At 44.6% G+C, this 18,575-nt stretch overlaps 1 protein-coding gene across 4 annotated transcripts in view; it reads left to right on the top strand.

Moving 5' to 3' along the window:
• Positions 1-16,659, top strand: part of LOC138952810 (presenilin-1-like) — a 34,028-nt gene extending 17,369 nt beyond the window's left edge. For 3 of the 4 annotated variants that reach the window (XM_070324546.1, XM_070324547.1, XM_070324545.1), the window contains 3 exons: positions 6,362-6,640; positions 11,391-11,503; positions 12,860-16,659. In XM_070324546.1, coding sequence (XP_070180647.1) covers positions 6,362-6,640; positions 11,391-11,503; positions 12,860-13,015 — 548 coding nt within the window. In that variant the 3' untranslated portion in view covers positions 13,016-16,659. The remainder of the gene's footprint in view (positions 1-6,361; positions 6,641-11,390; positions 11,504-12,859) is intronic. The other variant, XR_011451428.1, reaches the window with a different exon arrangement.
• Positions 16,660-18,575: the final 1,916 nt, after the last annotated feature.

Raw genomic sequence — 18,575 nt, 5'->3', positions numbered from 1 at the left:
CAGGCCTGTCCCCTATACTGAAGCCTACCTTTTGGCATTGGAAGAAACTGGAAGGTCTGTTGGAGTTGGCTTCCGTGTCGGAGTCTCTCCAGAGATCATTGTCAAGGTCGATTGCAACTTCGCTTGATCCATTTGAATTTCGGTTTGATGCCTCCTCAGAGGATGTGACTACTCTTTTGGCTACTTTAGCCAGGGTTTCGCCGGAACAGATGAATCTTTCGGCCAGACTGTATACTCACGCAGTACATTCTCGCAGATCGGCTTTTCTAGCTGGGCCTTGGATCAGAGACAAAGGCACGATTGATAATCTGAAGGTCTCACCTTTCACGGAGGGCTCTCTCTTGGGTCGTACATCTCTCGATGCTCTGCAAAAAGAGACTCAAGATGCAAGAGATTTAGCCATTGCTCGTATTGCGCATCAGGGTTTCCAGAAAGCGCAGAGCAAGCCTCAGGTTCAGAACAAGGCACAGCCTTCTTCCTCTGGTGGGGGCAAGGCACAGAACCAGAGCACTTCTTCTCGAGATAGGGGGCGAGGTGCTCCTTATCAGAAGAGGGGCTTTTCTTTTGGTGGTTCTAGGGGGTCGGGGCATAAGCCCCACCCCCAATGATGCCTTCCCGAACCGCTGATCCCTGTAGCCCCCACCTTCGTGGTGGCGGGCGGACCCTCCAGGGCTCTCGCTTCCTGGTCACACATGGTGGCCAGCGAGTGGATCTTAGGGATAGTGCGTTCGGGATTCCGTCTTCTCTGGGCAGAGGGAAAGGCTCCTCTGACCAGGATACTTCCGCCTTTCAAGTTCCCAAGAGACCCGGAGGCCAAGTCAGCTGTGCAGGGAGAGGTGACTTCCCTCCTTTTCAAAGAAGCGATCGAGGAGATTCACGATCAGGGGTCTCTGGGGTTCTATGGCAGACTTTTTGTTGTCTCCAAAGCTTCAGGGGCATGGTGACCGGTTCTCGATCTGTCAACTCTGAACAGATATCTTCTAGTTGTAAAATTTACAATGGAGACTCCTGCCTCTGTGAGAGAGGCTCTCTGGCCAGGAGACTGGGCCACTTCTGTCGACTTGACGGACGCCTATTTCCATGTGCTCATGCACTCGGCGGACAGGAAATGGCTGCGCTTCCGCTGGGGAGAGAAAATTTTCCAGTTCCGAGCTCTTCCTTTCGGTCTCTCTCTCTCCCCTTGGATATTCACCATGGTCATTCGTCAGCTCTGTGCCCTGGTGAGACAGGAGGGTGTGCGTTTGAGGGCATATCTGGACCAGGACCTTTGCAGAACGCACACACAGAGGGTTCTCAGTCTGGCATGGCAACTCGGCTTCATAGTGAATCTGCTGAAGTCGGAGTTGGAACCGTCCCAACATTTCACTTATCTGGGGATGGAGTTCAACACCTTGAATTGGTCAGTCCGCCCTTCTCAGAGAAGGGTGGACAAGTTGCAGGCTTTGATTCGCTCTCTTTACGGAAAGAATCTCTTTGTATATTATCCACGGCTCGGGAGTTGTCCTCGCTGCTGGGTCAGATGGAATCTATGGCTCCGCTGGTTCCTCTTGGCAGAGTTCACAAAAGGCCGTTTCAGGCAGCTCTGCAAGCAGAATGGAACCAAGCGACTCAAGACTGGAATGTTCAGGTCGAGTTGGGGAGTTGGTTCGGCCGTACCACGTGTGTGTGGCTCCTTCCCTGGGTTTCGCAGGGAGTTCCCATTGCTCCCCCTTCCCCGGAGAACGATCTGTTCACGGACGCCTCCCGGACAGGTTGGGGAGCACATCTGGCAGAGCAGACGGCGTCAGGGGTTTGGGACGCCAATCAGGTCTCTTGGCACATAAATGCACTGGAGTTATAGGCTGTTGCTTTTGGTCTTCAGGCGTTTCTGCCTCTTCTGATAGACAGCCATGTCAGGTTACATACAGACAACATGACTGTAGCGGTCTACATAAACCGCCAGGGACCGGCACGGTTGGCCTAGTGGTAAGGCGTCCGCCCCGTGATCGGGAGGTCGTGGGTTCGAACCCCGGCCGGGTCATACCTAAGACTTTAAAATTGGCAATCTAGTGGCTGCTCTGCCTGGCATTAGGGGGTTAGTGCTAGGACTGGTTGGTCCGGTGTCAGAATAATTTGACTGGGTGAGACATGAAGCCTGTGCTGCGACTTCTGTCTTGTGTGTGGCGCACGTTATATGTCAAAGCAGCACCGCCCTGATATGGCCCTTCGTGGTCGGCTGGGCGTTAAACAAACAAACAAACAAACAAACCGCCAGGGTGGGACTCGGTCTCAGAGTCTGTCAGACAGCGCTTGTCGCTTACTGATATGGTGCAACACTCATCACATCCTTCTGTCAGCAACATATCTGAAGGGCAGTCTCAATGTTTTGGCAGATGCCCTGAGCAGGGGGGACAAAGTCCTACATTCAGGGTGGACACTGTCCCACCAGGCTCTACATCGTCTCTGGGCTCAGGTGAACAAGCCGTTCATCGACTTGTTTGCGACAAAGTTTTCCACCAGACTGCCTCTCTTTGTGTCACCGTTCCCGGACCCTCAAGCATGGGGGGTAAACGCACTCGAGATGGATTGGTCAAGTCTGGTGGCCTATGCCTTTCCTCCCTTTCGCCTTCTGGGCAGAGTTGTGAGAAAGGCAGACATAGAGAGGCCAGCGCTGGTTCTGATTGCTCCTCTTTGGCCCAGCCAGCACTGGTTCTGGTTGCTCCTCTTTGGCCCAGCCAGCACTGGTTCTGATTGCTCCTCTTTGGCCCAGCCCGCACTGGTTCTGATTGCTCCTCTTTGGCCCAGCCAGCGCTGGTTCTGATTGCTCCTCTTTGGCCCAGCCAGCACTGGTTCTGGTTGCTCCTCTTTGGCCCAGCCAGCACTGGTTCTGGTTGCTCCTCTTTGGCCCAGCCAGCACTGGTATCCCGATCTACTCTGTCTTACAGTTCGTCCTCCAATTCCACTCGGCGTAAGAAAGGGCGATCTGTTACAGCCTCGGTCAGGCATACCGCACGAAAATCCACAAGCGCTACAGCTTCACGGGTGGATTCTGTCAGAGTCTCTCTGCTCCGTGCAGGGGCATCAGCCTCAACTCTGAATTTGGTGCAGCATGCTCACAGGGATTCAACCAACTCAGTGTATTCTTCACACTGGGCGGCTTGGTCGAAATGGTGTTTGGTAAACGGCGTTGATCCTCTCTCTCCTAGGTCTATGCAGGTGGCCAACCACTTGTCCTGGCTAGCAGATCAAGGAGGTTCTCCCTCTTCTCTGCGAGTTAGATCTTCGATCTCTTCTACTCTTGAGCAGTTAGGTCACAAGACCTGGGTGGGGTTATTGCTAGTGTCATCAAGGGCGCTTCTCTTGACACAGCTCGTTCCAAGGCACAGCTCCCTGCTTGGGACCTGTTTTTGGTTTTGCGGTTTCTTGCTTCTGATGAGTTTGAGCCTCTCCATGCAGCCAGTTTGGCTAATGTAACGCGAAAGACTCTTTTCCTGGTTTTACTTGCTACCTCTAGGAGGGGTAGCGAAGTTCATGCGTTATCGGGACTTTCAAGGGATATTTCATTAGAAAAGGATGGCTCTATTTCTCTTAAATTTAGACCTGACTTTCTTGCTAAGAACCAGAAGCCTGGTCAAACATCCCCTCTTATTCGCATTCCCCCTTTGAGCAATGTTCTTGCTCCTGGAGACCCTGATGTATTTAACTGCCCCGTTAGAGCCCTCAGCAGCTACCTGTCTCGGACTTTGCCTATTCGCTCTGAAACACAGAAACTGCTTTTAATCTCCCTCAACACGGTTCGGGGGAAGGACATTTCGAGAGTCACTTTGGCCAAGTGGGTTTCCACAACGATTAGGCAGGCCTACATCTGGTGGCAAAGCCAGTCAAGCGATAATCGAGCGATCTTGCCTCTTACTGCGGCCAAAGCCCATGAGGCTAGAGCCTGGGCTTCGTCGTTAGCGGTTCTCCGTTCTGGGCGCCTCTCAGAGGTCCTTGAGTCGGCTTACTGGCGCTCTGAAGATGTGTTCATCAACTTCTATCTGAGAGATGTTGCTGGAACTCGACAGGATGGCAGTTCTGCGTTGCCAGCTTTGGTAGCGGCAGGACAGGTCCTTCGTTGTTGATATGGTGAGTGCCCGCCACCTACAGTAGAAATCTGCTATATGTGAGTTGGGTAAGATATGTAATTTAATCAAAAATTTTAGTAATAAATTTTCATTTGATTAATATACTTACCCAACTCACATCGTTTATTCCCTCCCGCCTCCCCGCTGTTGGGGGTATATATTTCTAAAAAAAGAAGTGAGTTGGGCTTCGGTTAGAATGACTACAAATGGTGGCGTATGCGCACGCATACGGAAGACAGACTAAGTATTGGTCTGGCCTTGATACCAGTATGGGTATTGGTCACTCTTTTTATATTTAGTCAAGTTTTGACTAAATATTTTAACATCGAGGGGGAATCGAAACGAGGGTCGTGGTGTATGTGCGTGTGTGCGTGTGTGTGTGTGTCTGTGTGTGTGTCTGTGTGTGTGTGTGTGTGTGTAGAGCGATTCAGACTAAACTACTGGACCGATCTTTATGAAATTTGACATGAGAGTTCCTGGGTATGAAATCCCCGAACGTTTTTTTCATTTTTTTGATAAATGTCTTTGATGACGTCATATCCGGCTTTTCGTGAAAGTTGAGGCGGCACTGTCACGCCCTCATTTTTCAACCAAATTGGTTGAAATTTTGGTCAAGTACTCTTCGACGAAGCCCGGGGTTCGGTATTGCATTTCAGCTTGGTGGCTTAAAAATTAATTAATGACTTTGGTCATTAAAAATCTGAAAATTGTAAAAAAAATTAAAAATTTATAAAACGATCCAAATTTACGTTTATCTTATTCTCCATCATTTGCTGATTCCAAAAACATATCAATATGTTATATTTGGATTAAAAACAAGCTCTGAAAATTAAATATATAAAAATTATTATCAAATTTTTTTTTTCGAAATCAATTTAAAAACACTTTCATCGTATTCCTTGTCGGTTCCTGATTCCAAAAATATATAGATATGATATGTTTGGATTAAAAACACGCTCAGAAAGTTAAAACGAAGAGAGGTACAGAAAAGCGTGCTATCCTTCTTAGCGCAACGAATACCCCGCTCTTCTTGTCAATTCCACGGGCACTGCCTTTGCCACGGGCGGTGGAGTGACGATGCTACGAGTATACGGTCTTGCTGCGTTCAGTTTCATTCTGTGAGTTCGACAGCTACTTGACTAAATATTGTATTTTCGCCTTGCGCGACTTGTTTAGAGTTGTCTCCCTTGTTACCAAGGGGACGCGTACAGCGTTACCAGCACTGAACTAGGGTTAATTGCTATATGTGATTTGGGTAAGTATATTAATCAAATGAAAATTTATTACTAAAATTTTTGAATGTCGAGTTTCCTGAGATCATCACGACACTGTGAACCAGTGAGTAGTGCATGAAGATGTGACCACAAGCAACCATAGTTCTTGCAACTACACAAAAAGGAAAAGAGACCATGAGTGACTATACTATTTAATAACATGTGATATTGACAGGGCACAATGACTCATTTGCAGCTGTAATGGAGGGTTGGATCTTGTTTCAGTGGATACAAGGACAGAGTAATAACATGTGATATTGACAGCACACAATGACTGCAGCAGTAATGGAGGGTTGGATCTTGTTTCAGTGGATACAGGGACAGGGTAATAACATGTGATATTGACAGCACACAATGACTGCAGCAGTAATGGAGGGTTGGATCTTGTTTCAGTGGATACAGGGACAGGGTAATAACATGTGATATTGACAGCACACAATGACTGCAGCAGTAATGGAGGGTTGGATCTTGTTTCAGTGGATACAGGGACAGTGTAATAACATGTGATATTGACAGCACACAATGACTGCAGCAGTAATGGAGGGTTGGATCTTGTTTCAGTGGATACAGGGACAGGGTAATAACATGTGATATTGACAGCACACAATGACTGCAGCAGTAATGGAGGGTTGGATCTTGTTTCAGTGGATACAGGGACAGGGTAATAACATGTGATATTGACAGCACACAATGATTCAGCTGAAGCAGTAATGGAGGGTTGGATCTTGTTTCAGTGGATACAGGGACAGGGTAATAACATGTGATATTGACAGCACACAATGACTGCAGCAGTAATGGAGGGTTGGATCTTGTTTCAGTGGATACAGGGACAGGGTAATAACATGTGATATTGACAGCACACAATGACTGCAGCAGTAATGGAGGGTTGGATCTTGTTTCAGTGGATACAGGGACAGGGTAATAACATGATATTGACAGCACACAATGACTGCAGCAGTAATGGAGGGTTGGATCTTGTTTCAGTGGATACAGGGCCAGGGGGAGGGGCAGCGGGAGGGAGAGAGGAAGTGGACGACGGGGGGTTTGAGGAACACCTGCGTGCCAAGGGTCCGCGTAGCAACAGTCCTGGCAACGCTCTCACCTCCAGCACAGAGTCGCAGCAGGCTCGCAGCGCAGTGGAGGCCCTGAACCACACGGCCCCCAACAGCTCCACCGCCAGGCAGCAGGCAGGCAGCGCACAGACCCCCGCTGCGCAGCAACAAGGCAACCACCAACAGGCAGATGACGAGGATGATGAGGAACGTCAGTTATCCCTTTTTTCAAACTTTCTTAGATTTTGTGTCGTTTTGTTTGTTTGTGCATTGAAGAATCGCATGCTGGGCTTTTTATCAGACAAGGTATATGGTATTCCAAGAAAAGGGCAGTGTCACGTTTCATGATCAGGTGAATGACTAGAAACGTTATATGAAGTCTTATATCGCGCGCGTATCTCCAGACTCGGACTCAAGGCGCAGGGATCTATTTATGCCGTGTGAGATGGAATTTTTTACACAATACATTACGCATTCACATCGACCAGCAGATTGCAGCCATTTCGGCGCATATCCTACTTTTCACGGCCTATTATTCCAAGTCACACGGGTATTTTGGTGGACATTTTTTATCTGTGCCTATACAATTTTGCCAGGAAAGACCCTTTTGTCAATCGTGGGATCTTTAACGTGCACACCCCAATGTAGTGTACACGAAGGGACCTCGGTTTTTCGTCTCATCCGAAAGACTAGCACTTGAACCCACCACCTAGGTTAGGAAAGGGGGAAGAAAATTGCTAACGCCCTGACCCAGGGTCGAACTCGCAACCTCTCGCTTCCGAGCGCAAGTGCGTTACCACTCGGCCACCCAGTCTCGCAGTCATACAAAACAGAGATCAATCCAACCAAAGTAAACAGTTTCAAGTGCCTGTTTACATGCAAACTCGCCTCCTCCCTTCTCGTGACCAAAATCAAAGAATAAAGATGACGTCCGACAAAATCTGACTCTGACTCAGAATCAGCAACTGTTGAAAATTAAAGTAGCACGCTGACCGTGCAAAGATGGAAGTACCTAACTATACCTCTGCAATGAAATTTTGCTCAGGTATCTTCACGCTGCCTCGGCTACAAGTTCATCATAGGGAAACAAGACATGAGTAGACGATAGGTGAAAGGGTTTACTGCATGGTTGCACTCAACTCAGTGTGAGTGTTTCAAGGAGTATGGGACGCTGATGTAGCCTCGCCGTTCCTTGTTCACTGTGCAGTGGAAGGGTCCCCCAGTTCACCACGTGTTGTCCACTCAGTCAATCTATATGACTACGTTGCCCAAGAAGTAGGTGATGTCAAATGCAAAGCCCAATGTGAAGCTCAAGGTGAAGACAAGTGCGAAGACCAAGGCGAAGAGCTAAAAACAGAGAGTTGAGGTGCAGTTACCATGTCGCAACCACCCCCTTCCTCCACCTTTTAACATCGTCTATCTTTTCCCCTCTCAGCAAGCCGCGTGCACCTGAAACGAACATACTGCAAGTCATAACTCACCTGAAAGGAACATACTGCAAGTCATAACTCACCTGAAAGGAACATACTGCAAGTCATAACTCACCTGAAAGGAACATACTGCAAGTCATAACTCACCTGAAAGGAACATACTGCAAGTCATAACTCACCTGAAAGGAACATACTGCAAGTCATAACTCACCTGAAAGGAACATACTGCAAGTCATAACTCACCTGAAAGGAACATACTGCAAGTCATAACTCACCTGAAAGGAACATACTGCAAGTCATAACTCACCTGAAAGGAACATACTGCAAGTCATAACTCACCTGAAAGGAACATACTGCAAGTCATAACTCACCTGAAAGGAACATACTGCAAGTCATAACTCACCTGAAAGGAACATACTGCAAGTCATAACTCACCTGAAAGGAACATACTGCAAGTCATAACTCACCTGAAAGGAACATACTGCAAGTCATAACTCACCTGAAAGGAACATACTGCAAGTCATAACTCACCTGAAAGGAACATACTGCAAGTCATAACTCACCTGAAAGGAACATACTGCAAGTCATAACTCACCTGAAAGGAACATACTGCAAGTCATAACTCACCTGAAAGGAACATACTGCAAGTCATAACTCACCTGAAAGGAACATACTGCAAGTCATAACTCACCTGAAAGGAACATACTGCAAGTCATAACTCACGTTTTCTCCCCTTTCCCCATCTCTGTCATTTTACAGGTAAAGCCTAGCGCAATAAACAGCATATTAATTTTATTCGCTACATGGGAAGATATACAATACAACAGAGGAGACACCGCACACTCACTGACGTACACACTAGCGTAAATTAAGGGCTAAGTACCTCATAAGCTCATGCCAATATTCTGCTCTCATTGAAGCATGCTCTCGTGCTTGAGATGTCTGCTTGTTCCCTGCCCGTCGACAGTCAAGCCAATTTCTGGACCGTGCGTCCCGTCGACAGTCAAGCCAATTTCTGGACTGTGCGTCCCGTCGAATGCCAACCCTGTGTTCTCAAACAGTCAGGCATGCAGTTCCCCAGTTGTTACCACGTGTTGACTACAAACCGGTCACTCGGATAATCTCAACACGACTCCTCGTGTTGGCTTCAGTAGTAGAAAGAAAGATTCTCACCTGTCGTGGCTCGCAGTGTGCACAGCGCAAACACCACGTGACTCAGCGACACCTGTCCTTTCGCTCGCCCGCTGGCTGAGTCGCCTGTCTGCGATTGACACAGGCGCGCGAAACAGGATTTTCAGAAAGGTCAGCTCTCGGCGCAAGCCCTGACAGAGTCCGATCCCGTCTCGCGTCACCAAACGGTGACCGGCAGAAGCTACCAAAATTTATGTCGGATTAGCTCAAATCTATCAGTTTCAAAACTCAAGGCTGTAGAAACAATTTCCATTGCATCTTTTCTGACAGATGTCAGTGTTCTGTTGCTAATACTACTATTCAGAGACAGAGTGACTGTTGTCCTGTTTTGTTGCACAGTTGTTGCGGGTGTTTTCCTTCAGAGATTGATATGCTGTTTTTGTTTTGTTGTCATTGGTAGTGAAGGTAATCTCTTGTTGGCGTTGTTGAGGCTGCTTGGTGGTAGTGTTGCCGTCTTGTTTTGTTGTCATTGGTAGTGAAGGTAATCTCTTGTTGGTGTTGTTGAGGCTGCTTGGTGGTAGTGTAGCAGTCTTGTTTTGTTGTCATTGGTAGTGGAGGTAATCTCTTGTTGGTGTTGTTGAGGCTGCTTGGTGGTAGTGTTGCAGTCTTGTTTTCAGATACTGTTGCCATTTGACGCATTGTTCTGACTTTTGTCCGGTCGACCTTCCCATAGTTTTGACATTACTGTACAGATGTAGTAGATCATTGTTTTGTACAGCCGGGAAATTTGGTTAATTTTTTCCAGTCCAGATCCAACTGAATTCCAAAATAGAAAAAACTCTGAAAATAGGCCGTGGTCCAGGGGCCTTATAGGCCCCAGCGAGGTACAGGTGCAGAGCCCCGTTCGGGGGGGACCAGGGGGGCTCTGCATCTGTACCCCGCCGGGGCCTACAAGGCCCCTGGATCATGGCCTATTTTCAGAGTTTTTTCTATTTTGGAATTCCCATGCCTGAGTTGGAGTTGGGGGACTGCTATGCTGGTGGGTGAGGTCTCTTGGTCCTGTCATTATCCTTATCCCTAACCCTAATTAACTGTCAATGACATGTGATGCTGTGGGGCGGGGTGAAATTGGGGCTGGGAAACGTAGAGGTTACATGCCGAGTCTCAGCTGAAGCTCGCATTTTTCATGATCCGCTAACTTCGACCATTATTTTTGATAATCACTGAGATGAGGTATGTAACCTCTTTATTCCTCCTTTCTTCAGTTATTCAAAAAAAAGAGGAGTTTTTGTGCGAAAGTTTGATTGAATCATATTCACCCAACCAGTCTACCTGCACAGGCGATCGATTAATGCACGGTTGAATAGTTCTGTGCAAATCATTCAATTCTGTTAACACTTTTTGTCAGTTTCCATGTTTTGAACTAAAATCAAGTACACAGTTATGTTGTCATTCTGCTGTGGCGGTAAAGGCAGAAAGTGTTTGTTCTGTTCATGTTTTGGTATCGCTCAAGAAATGTTCTTTCCTCGAATGAGACAAGCAGACGAAGTTTTACACCCGTGTTCCAACATTTAAAAACTGTATGAAGTTCAGTTTTCTGGGGCAAAATAGTGTATGAAACCGTTGCATGTTCTTTAAGTTGATTAAATGTTTGCAATTGATTGCGTGTGATCTGTTTATAAAATGAAATATTGTTGAAAACTGACCGTCAGATTGCAGTCTTGTCGATGCAGCCGAAATCTGGAAGGGGAACTACTCGTATCGCTAGACAAAGTATGAGAGTTACTTTTCCTTGGAATCTTGCTAGCGATAAACGATTCTGCACGGCAGATCTGAATTCAGAAAACAACCAAACTCATGGGTTTTATATTGAGATTCATGTGTTCAAGCCTGTATTTGCTGGTTTAAATGCGGTATGGTTGTAACTTGTATTGTTTGCTCCAGAAATGTATATTTTGTACATTAGAGTGTTGTGAACTTTCGAGTCGCAAAAAGTAGATCCACAATGTGTACAGTCTCTACCCATGAGCTATCGAGGATTCAGGCCTGTTGTTGGGTAAGTGATTTTGGTTGTTGGGTAAGTTACCGAAAAATAACTAGCCCTACAAGTTTACAGAGAAAAAGAAGCCGAGGGGGGAATAATTTATCTTCTACAGTGTGCTGGTGGGCAAGGCCTCCAGTTCCTATCCTTATCCCTATCCTTATCCTTATCCCTATCCTTATCCCTATCCTTATCCCTATCCTTATCTCTATCCCAATCCTTATCCCTATCCTTATCCCTATCCTTATCCCTATCCTTATCCTTATCCCTATCCTTATTCCTATCCTTATCCCTATCCTTATCCCTATCCTTATCTCTACCCCTAACTGTCAGTGACGTGTGATGCTGTGTTGCTACAGGCGGGGTGAAGTTGGGGCTGGGAGACTTCATCTTCTACAGTGTACTGGTGGGCAAGGCAGCCTCCAACGGCGACTGGAACACCACCCTCGCCTGTTTTGTCGCCATTCTCATCGTGAGTGCTCATTTCATCCTAACAGTGTGCCACTAGTCACCTGTGTTTGACATCTGTTGTGTTAACAGTCTCCTGTCTTTGTGACAACAACTGTATGATAACCCTTCAGCGGGAGGTACCAACCTCGTTATCCCCCCTGTTCGTCACAAGATAGTTTCTTTCTTTTTTGAAAACAAACTAGGAAAGTAGCTGAAGTAGTGATGGTTGACATATATTGCCTTCCTTGTTTGAAAACCTAATGAAGGTGAAGGGGCGTGTGGTATGAAGAACTAATGTAGGGGTGTGTGGTTTGAAGAACTAATGTAGGGGTGTGTGGTTTGAAGAACTAATGTAGGGGTGTGTGGTTTGAAGAACTAATGTAGGGGTGTGTGGTTTGAAGAACTAATGTAGGGGCGTGTGGTATGAAGAACTAATGTAGGGGTGTGTGGTTTGAAGAACTAATGTAGGGGTGTGTGGTATGAAGAACTAATGTAGGGGTGTGTGGTTTGAAGAACTAATGTAGGGGTGTGTGGTATGAAGAACTAATGTAGGGGTGTGTGGTTTGAAGAACTAATGTAGGGGTGTGTGGTTGGAAGAACTAATGTAGGGGTGTGTGGTTTGAAGAACTAATGTAGGGGTGTGTGGTTTGAAGAACTAATGTAGGGGTGTGGTTTGAAGAACTAATGTAGGGGTGTGTGGTTTGAAGAACTAATGTAGGGGTGTGTGGTTTGAAGAACTAATGTAGGGGTGTGTGCTTTGAAGAACTAATGTAGGGGTGTGTGGTTTGAAGAACTAATGTAGGGGTGTGTGGTTTGAAGAACTAATGTAGGGGTGTGTGGTTTGAAGAACTAATGTAGGGGTGTGTGGTTTGAAGAACTAATGTAGGGGTATGTGGTTTGAAGAACTAATGTAGGGGTGTGTGGTTTGAAGAACTAATGTAGGGGTGTGTGGTTTGAAGAACTAATGTAGGGGGGTGTGCTTAGAAGAACTAATGTAGAGGTGTGTGCTTTGAAGAACTAATGTAGGGGTGTGTGCTTTGAAGAACTAATGTAGGGGTGTGTGGTTTGAAGAACTAATGTAGGGGTGTGTGCTTTGAAGAACTAATGTAGGGGTGTGTGCTTTGAAGAACTAATGTAGGGGGGTGTGGTTTGAAGAACTAATGTTGGGGTGTGTGGTTTGAAGAACTAGTGTAGGGGGGTGTGGTTTGAAGAACTAATGAAGGGGTGTGTGGTTTGAAGAACTAGTGTAGGGGTGTGTGGTTTGAAGAACTAATGTAGGGGGGTGTGGTTTGAAGAACTAATGTAGGGGTGTGTGGTTTGAAGAACTAATGTAGGGGTGTGTGCTTTGAAGAACTAATGCAGGTGCGTGTGGTTTTAGGGCCTGTGCTTCACACTGCTGCTGCTGGCCATCTTCAAGAAGGCGTTGCCAGCTCTGCCCATCTCCATCACCTTCGGTCTCATCTTCAACTTCGTCACCAGTGGCCTGGTGCAACCCTTCAGCGACAGCCTGGCCAGCGAACAGCTCTACATCTAGCTACAATGTTGGATGCATGGTCTGTGGACATGTTTGAAAAAAGCGAGTTTTACTCGTCCATGTATGTAGTGTCATTGAGGAATTGTTCAAGTTTGTGCTTAGGAGTGACGACATGTAAAGAATGATTGGAGATTGAATGGTTTTGAGAGAGTAATGACAGGGGTTTGGCTGACTTAGAAACAAGGATGATTGGAGATTGAATGGTTTTGAGAGAGTAATGACAGGGGTTTGGCTGACTTAGAAACAAGGATGATTGGAGATTGAATGGTTTTGAGAGAGTAATGACAGGGGTTTGGCTGACTTAGAAACAAGGATGAATTTGAGGTGTGAAAGGAGCGATAAGGAATGGGGAGGTGGAAGCTGTGACTGCTGGATGCGGAGTAGACATGGTTTTACTGACCACTGTCGTGATTGCAACACAAGGTTAGAAACACCACTGAGGAATGACTGAGTGACACATGTCAAATGAATGTAAGGGACTGGTGCGATGCGACAGGTGTGATATGAATGTGAACGACAGGTGTGATATGAATGTGAACGACAGGTGTGATATGAATGTGAACGACAGGTGTGATATGAATGTGAACGACAGGTGTGATATGAATGTGAATGACTGACCGGTGTGCAGTGGTGGTGAATAAGTGGCTGTGTAGGCACCACTGTAACAGTGTAAGTGACTGCAATGAGTGACAGTGTTGATTGAATGAAGGTGTGGCTCGCATGACCTGAAGCTGTACTTTCGCAACATGTGTTTCATGAGATCTCCTGATGGGTTGTCTTCAGCAAAAAAGGTTATTTATAAATATTTGTGCACTTTTAAACATAAGTCATTCCATCTGCTCTTGCCCCATTTGCTAACACAAGCAGAACCCTGCATACAAGTTATTTTTTGTTTGTTTTGTTGTAACAAATGTGCTCGATGAGTTTTAAGGAGCAATCTAGACAATTGCACTGCATATAAGGATTGCAGCTTTGCAAACCTATCTTAACTCAGGTTTTACGACAATTCAATTTCTCGGTGCAGACAGAATTGTTCCTGATGTGAATGTGGGTGCAGAGTCAATGCACAAGAAATACTCACTGCATAGTGAAAACGTTTTTTAAAACAAAGAAGAAAAATGGAAACAAAGCAGTTTTGTGAGTTGTCTCCCTTCCGCTGTCTGACTCCCTGACTATTTAAAATACGAGATAGCTCTGTGGATGTCTTGAAATGAGGTTTTCTTATTTGTTGTATTTATTATTACATTAGTCAAGTTTTGACTAAATGTTTTAACATAGAGGGGGGAATCGAGACGAGGGTCGTGGTGTATGTGTGTGTGTGTGTGTGTCTGTGTGTCTGTCTGTGGGTGTGTGTGTGTAGAGCGATTCAGACCAAACTACTGAACTGATCTTGATGAAATTTGACATGAGAGTTCCTGGTAATGATATCCCCGGACTGTTTTTTCTTTTTTTCGATAAATACTTTTGATGACGTCATATCCGGCTTTTTGTAAAAGTTGAGGCGGCACTGTCACACCCTCATTTTTCAATCAAATTGATTGAAATTTTTGTAAAGAAATCTTCGACGAAGGCCGGACTTCGGTATTGCATTTCAGCTTGGTGGCTTAAAAATTAATTAATGACTTTGGTCATTAAACATCTGAAAATTGTAATAAATTTTTTTTTTAAATAAAACGATCCAAATTTACGTTCATCTTATTCTACATCATTTTCTGATTCCAAAAACATATAAATATGTTATATTTGGATTAAAAACAAGCTCTACAAAATTAAAAATATAAAAATTATGATCAAAATTGAATTTCCGAAATCGATTTAAAAACAATTTCATCTTATTCCTTGTGGGTTCCTGATTCCAAAAACATATAGATATGATATGTTTGGATTAAAAACACGCTCAGAAAGTTAAAACGAAGAGAGGTACAGAAAAGCGTGCTATGCAGCACAGCGAAACCACTACCGCGCTGAACAGGCTCGTCAGTTTCACTCCATTATGCAGAAGCGGCGGACTACGGTCATTGTGAAAAAATGCAGTGCGTTCAGTTTCATTTTGTGAGTTCCACAGCTTGACTAAATGTAGTAATTTCGCCTTACGCGACTTGTTCATTGTTGTTTTTATTATTGATTATTGTAGATTGTGTCAAACATGCTGTCAAAGTCAACAGACAGATACTGCTAACAAGAAAATGAGGAAAAAGGGGAAGAGGGGGAGCTGCTGTGTTCACAAAGCTAATGACAAGAAACTAAAGATGAAAAGATATATTTTTATTTTCTATTGTTTTTTTTGTTTTTATGTTTATTTATTTGTTTTGTTTTATTTATTCATGTGTCAGTAGCCTCTTTAAAATGGAAGTAGAAAACTATGTTCAATTCAGTTTAACAAATGTTTCATTTGCACAAACAATTCTCTTCATTTAGGGGGATTTCTGTGTATGACTGTTGACATATTTTACGGTGGTGAGACATAGCAGACCAGTGACAGACATGATTTTCAGCTTGGTGTAGATAACTCGAGCACACTTTCTATCTGGCTTTTCTTAACACTGATGGCTTAATCTAGGTCATTTGATTTGCTTCATTTTGATTTTTAATATTTAATAAATTTTTTGTTCATGAGTATGCATTTGTTTGTATTAAAATTCATGAAATGGAGAGTGTTCAGTTGTGCATTGACAGTAATGGATGAAAGTGTACTTATGATGCCTGATCTTTTTTTCTGCTATGAGTGATTACTAGCTATATGTTACATTGGTTCAAGATTTTAAATTGTTGTAAACTATTGTTATATTGGTGTATGTGAGATGTTGACTATGATGTAGTTGTGACGTGTTGTACATGTGGTAGGCTGAGTGGCCGAGTGGTAACGCACTTGCGATCAGAAGCGAGAGGTTGCGAGTTCGACCCTGGGTCAGGGCGTTAGCAATTTTCTCCCCCTTTCCTAACCTAGGTGGTGGGTTTAAGTGCTAGTCTTTCGGATGAGATGAAAAACCGAGGTCCCTTCGTGTACACTACGTTAAAGATCCCACGATTGACAAAAGGGTCTTTCCTGGCAAAATTGTATAGGCATAGATAAGAATGTCCACCAAAATACCCGTGTGACTTGGAATAATAGGCCGTGAAAAGTAGGATATGCGTTGAAATGGCTGCGATCTGCTGGCCGATGTTAATGCGTGATGTATTGTGTAAAAAAATTCCATCTCACACGGCATAAATAAATCCCTGCGCCTTGAATATGTGCGCGATATAAATTGCATAAAATAAAAATAAAATAAAAAAATAAATCCCTGCGCTTAGAACTGTATCCACGGAATACGCGCGATATGAGCCTCATATTGATTGATAGGCTAGATAAACGGGCCTGTCAAGGTTGACGCGTTGTTACACAATGATGTAGTAGTGACGTGTTGTACATGTGGTAGGCTAGATAAACGGGTGTGTCAAGGTTGACGCGTTGTTACACTATGGCTGAGGTCAAGTAGACTTTTCTTCTGTGTCAACAGAGGATGACCGAAAATGTCGCCTTCTATAGGTAGGTATAACCAACTGTTTTTTCAAATTCTTCATGCATTGATTTTTTAAAATATGCACTCTACAACAATCTTTGTGAAGTTGAAATTCATTCAAATAAAGAGAAATTATGGCCACTGTGTTTTTTTTGCATTTTTTTTTTTTTTAAACACTGGTAGTGCACCACGAAAACAGTGTTCACTCAAAACAGGGAACACGCCTATTACTAGAAAAATACGTACACTTTGTGAAAGAAAGTTGTAAAGAAAGTTTCACACCATGATTTGTGATCAGGAAAACTGTTTTGTGCACCAGCCCCCGCGGGTTAGGGGGAAGAATTTACCTGATGCTCCCCAGCATGTCGTAAGAGGCGACTAACGGATTCTGTTTCTCTTTTTACCCTTGTTAAGTGTTTCTTGTATAGAATATAGTCAATTTTTGTAAAGATTTTAGTCAAGCAGTATGTAAGAAATGTTAAGTCCTTTGTACTGGAAACTTGCATTCTCCCAGTAAGGTAATATATTGTACTACGTTGCAAGCCCCTCGAGCAAATTTTTGATTAGTGCTTTTGTGAACAAGAAACAATTGACAAGTGGCTCTATCCCATCTTCCCCCTTTCCTTGTCGCGATATAACCTGCGTGGTTTTTGACTAAATGTTTTAACATAGAGGGGGAATCGAGACGAGGGTCGTGGTGTATGTGTGTGTGTGTGTGTGTGTGGGTCTGTCTGTCTGTCTGTCTGTGCGTGTGTGTGTGTAGAGCGATTCAGACTAAACTACTGGACCGATATTTATGAAGTTTGACATGAGAGTTCCTGGGAATGATATCCCCGGACTGTACTTTCCTGACAATAGGCGACACTCAGATTGTCTCCCAAACCGCTGTTAAGGACCTAGGCGTGTACCTGGACTCTGCTCTGACAATGCAAAAACACATTAGTTTTGTTTGTAAATGTGCCTTTTTTTAGTTGCGCAAGATTTCCTCTGTCAGATCATTCTTGACACTCCAAGCCACTGTTCAACTTGTCTCCTCTCTGATCTTGAGTCGACTTGACTACTGCAACTCATTGCTTGCCGGCCTCCCCACTGAAGAACTTGATCGCTTACAGAGAGTCCAGAACAGTGCTGCAAGGCTCATTCTGCAGAAGTCTAAGAAAGACCATGTCACTCCCCTACTTACCACCCTTCACTGGCTTCCTATGAAGTATAGAATCGAGTACAAGCTGGCTCTGTTAGGGTACCGCTGTTTTGAGAAATCACTTCCCCCCTATTTGTCCCATTCCCTCAGTATCTACGAGCCATCCCGTTCTCTCAGATCCTCCTCTGAAAAACTCCTTCGCATCCCCAAAACCAGGACCAAGACCTTTGGTGAAAGAACCTTTAGGTACCAGATTCCGACCGTCTGGAACTCGCTTCCAAGTTCTATCCGTGACTCCAGCAGCCTTTCCTCCTTCAAAACACAACTCAAAACATACCTGTTTCGTAAAGCCTTTGCTTAGCCTGAGTAGACTCTCCACAACTCTATTCTGTTTTGGAACTCTCTACCCTGTATGTGCTTTATGGTCTATTTGTCAATGGTATCTTTGTGTGTGCGCGTGCGTGCGTGTGTGTGTGCGTGTGTGTGTACAGTGTGTGTGTGTACTTTTAACATTGTACGCTAAGTTTTGCTTAGTGCTTGGGATCTTGGTGTTATGTCTCAGTTAAATGTATGCTTTGTATGCTTGTTGATTTGTGCTAGTTTATTCTATAATGAATCTGTAAAGCGCCTGGAGCCAATTGATGGGACTCGCGCTATAGAAAAGTTATTTATTATTATTGTTATTATTATTATTATTTTTTTCGATAGATACTTTTGATGACGGCATATCCGGCTTTTTGTAAAAGTTGAGGCGGCACTGTCACACCCTCATTTTTCAATCAAATTGATTGAAATTTTGGCAAAGCAATTTTCGACGAAGGCCGGACTTTGGTATTGCATTTCAGATTGGTGGCTCAAAAACTAATGAATGAGTTTGGTCATTAAAAATCGGAAACTTGTAATTAAAATTATTTTT

This window comes from Littorina saxatilis, linkage group LG17, assembly GCF_037325665.1.
Source record: "Littorina saxatilis isolate snail1 linkage group LG17, US_GU_Lsax_2.0, whole genome shotgun sequence".
In the NCBI taxonomy this organism is placed as follows: domain Eukaryota; kingdom Metazoa; phylum Mollusca; class Gastropoda; order Littorinimorpha; family Littorinidae; genus Littorina; species Littorina saxatilis.
The sequence above is the reverse complement of the archived record's forward strand: the minus strand, read 5'-3'. Positions and strand labels throughout refer to the sequence as shown.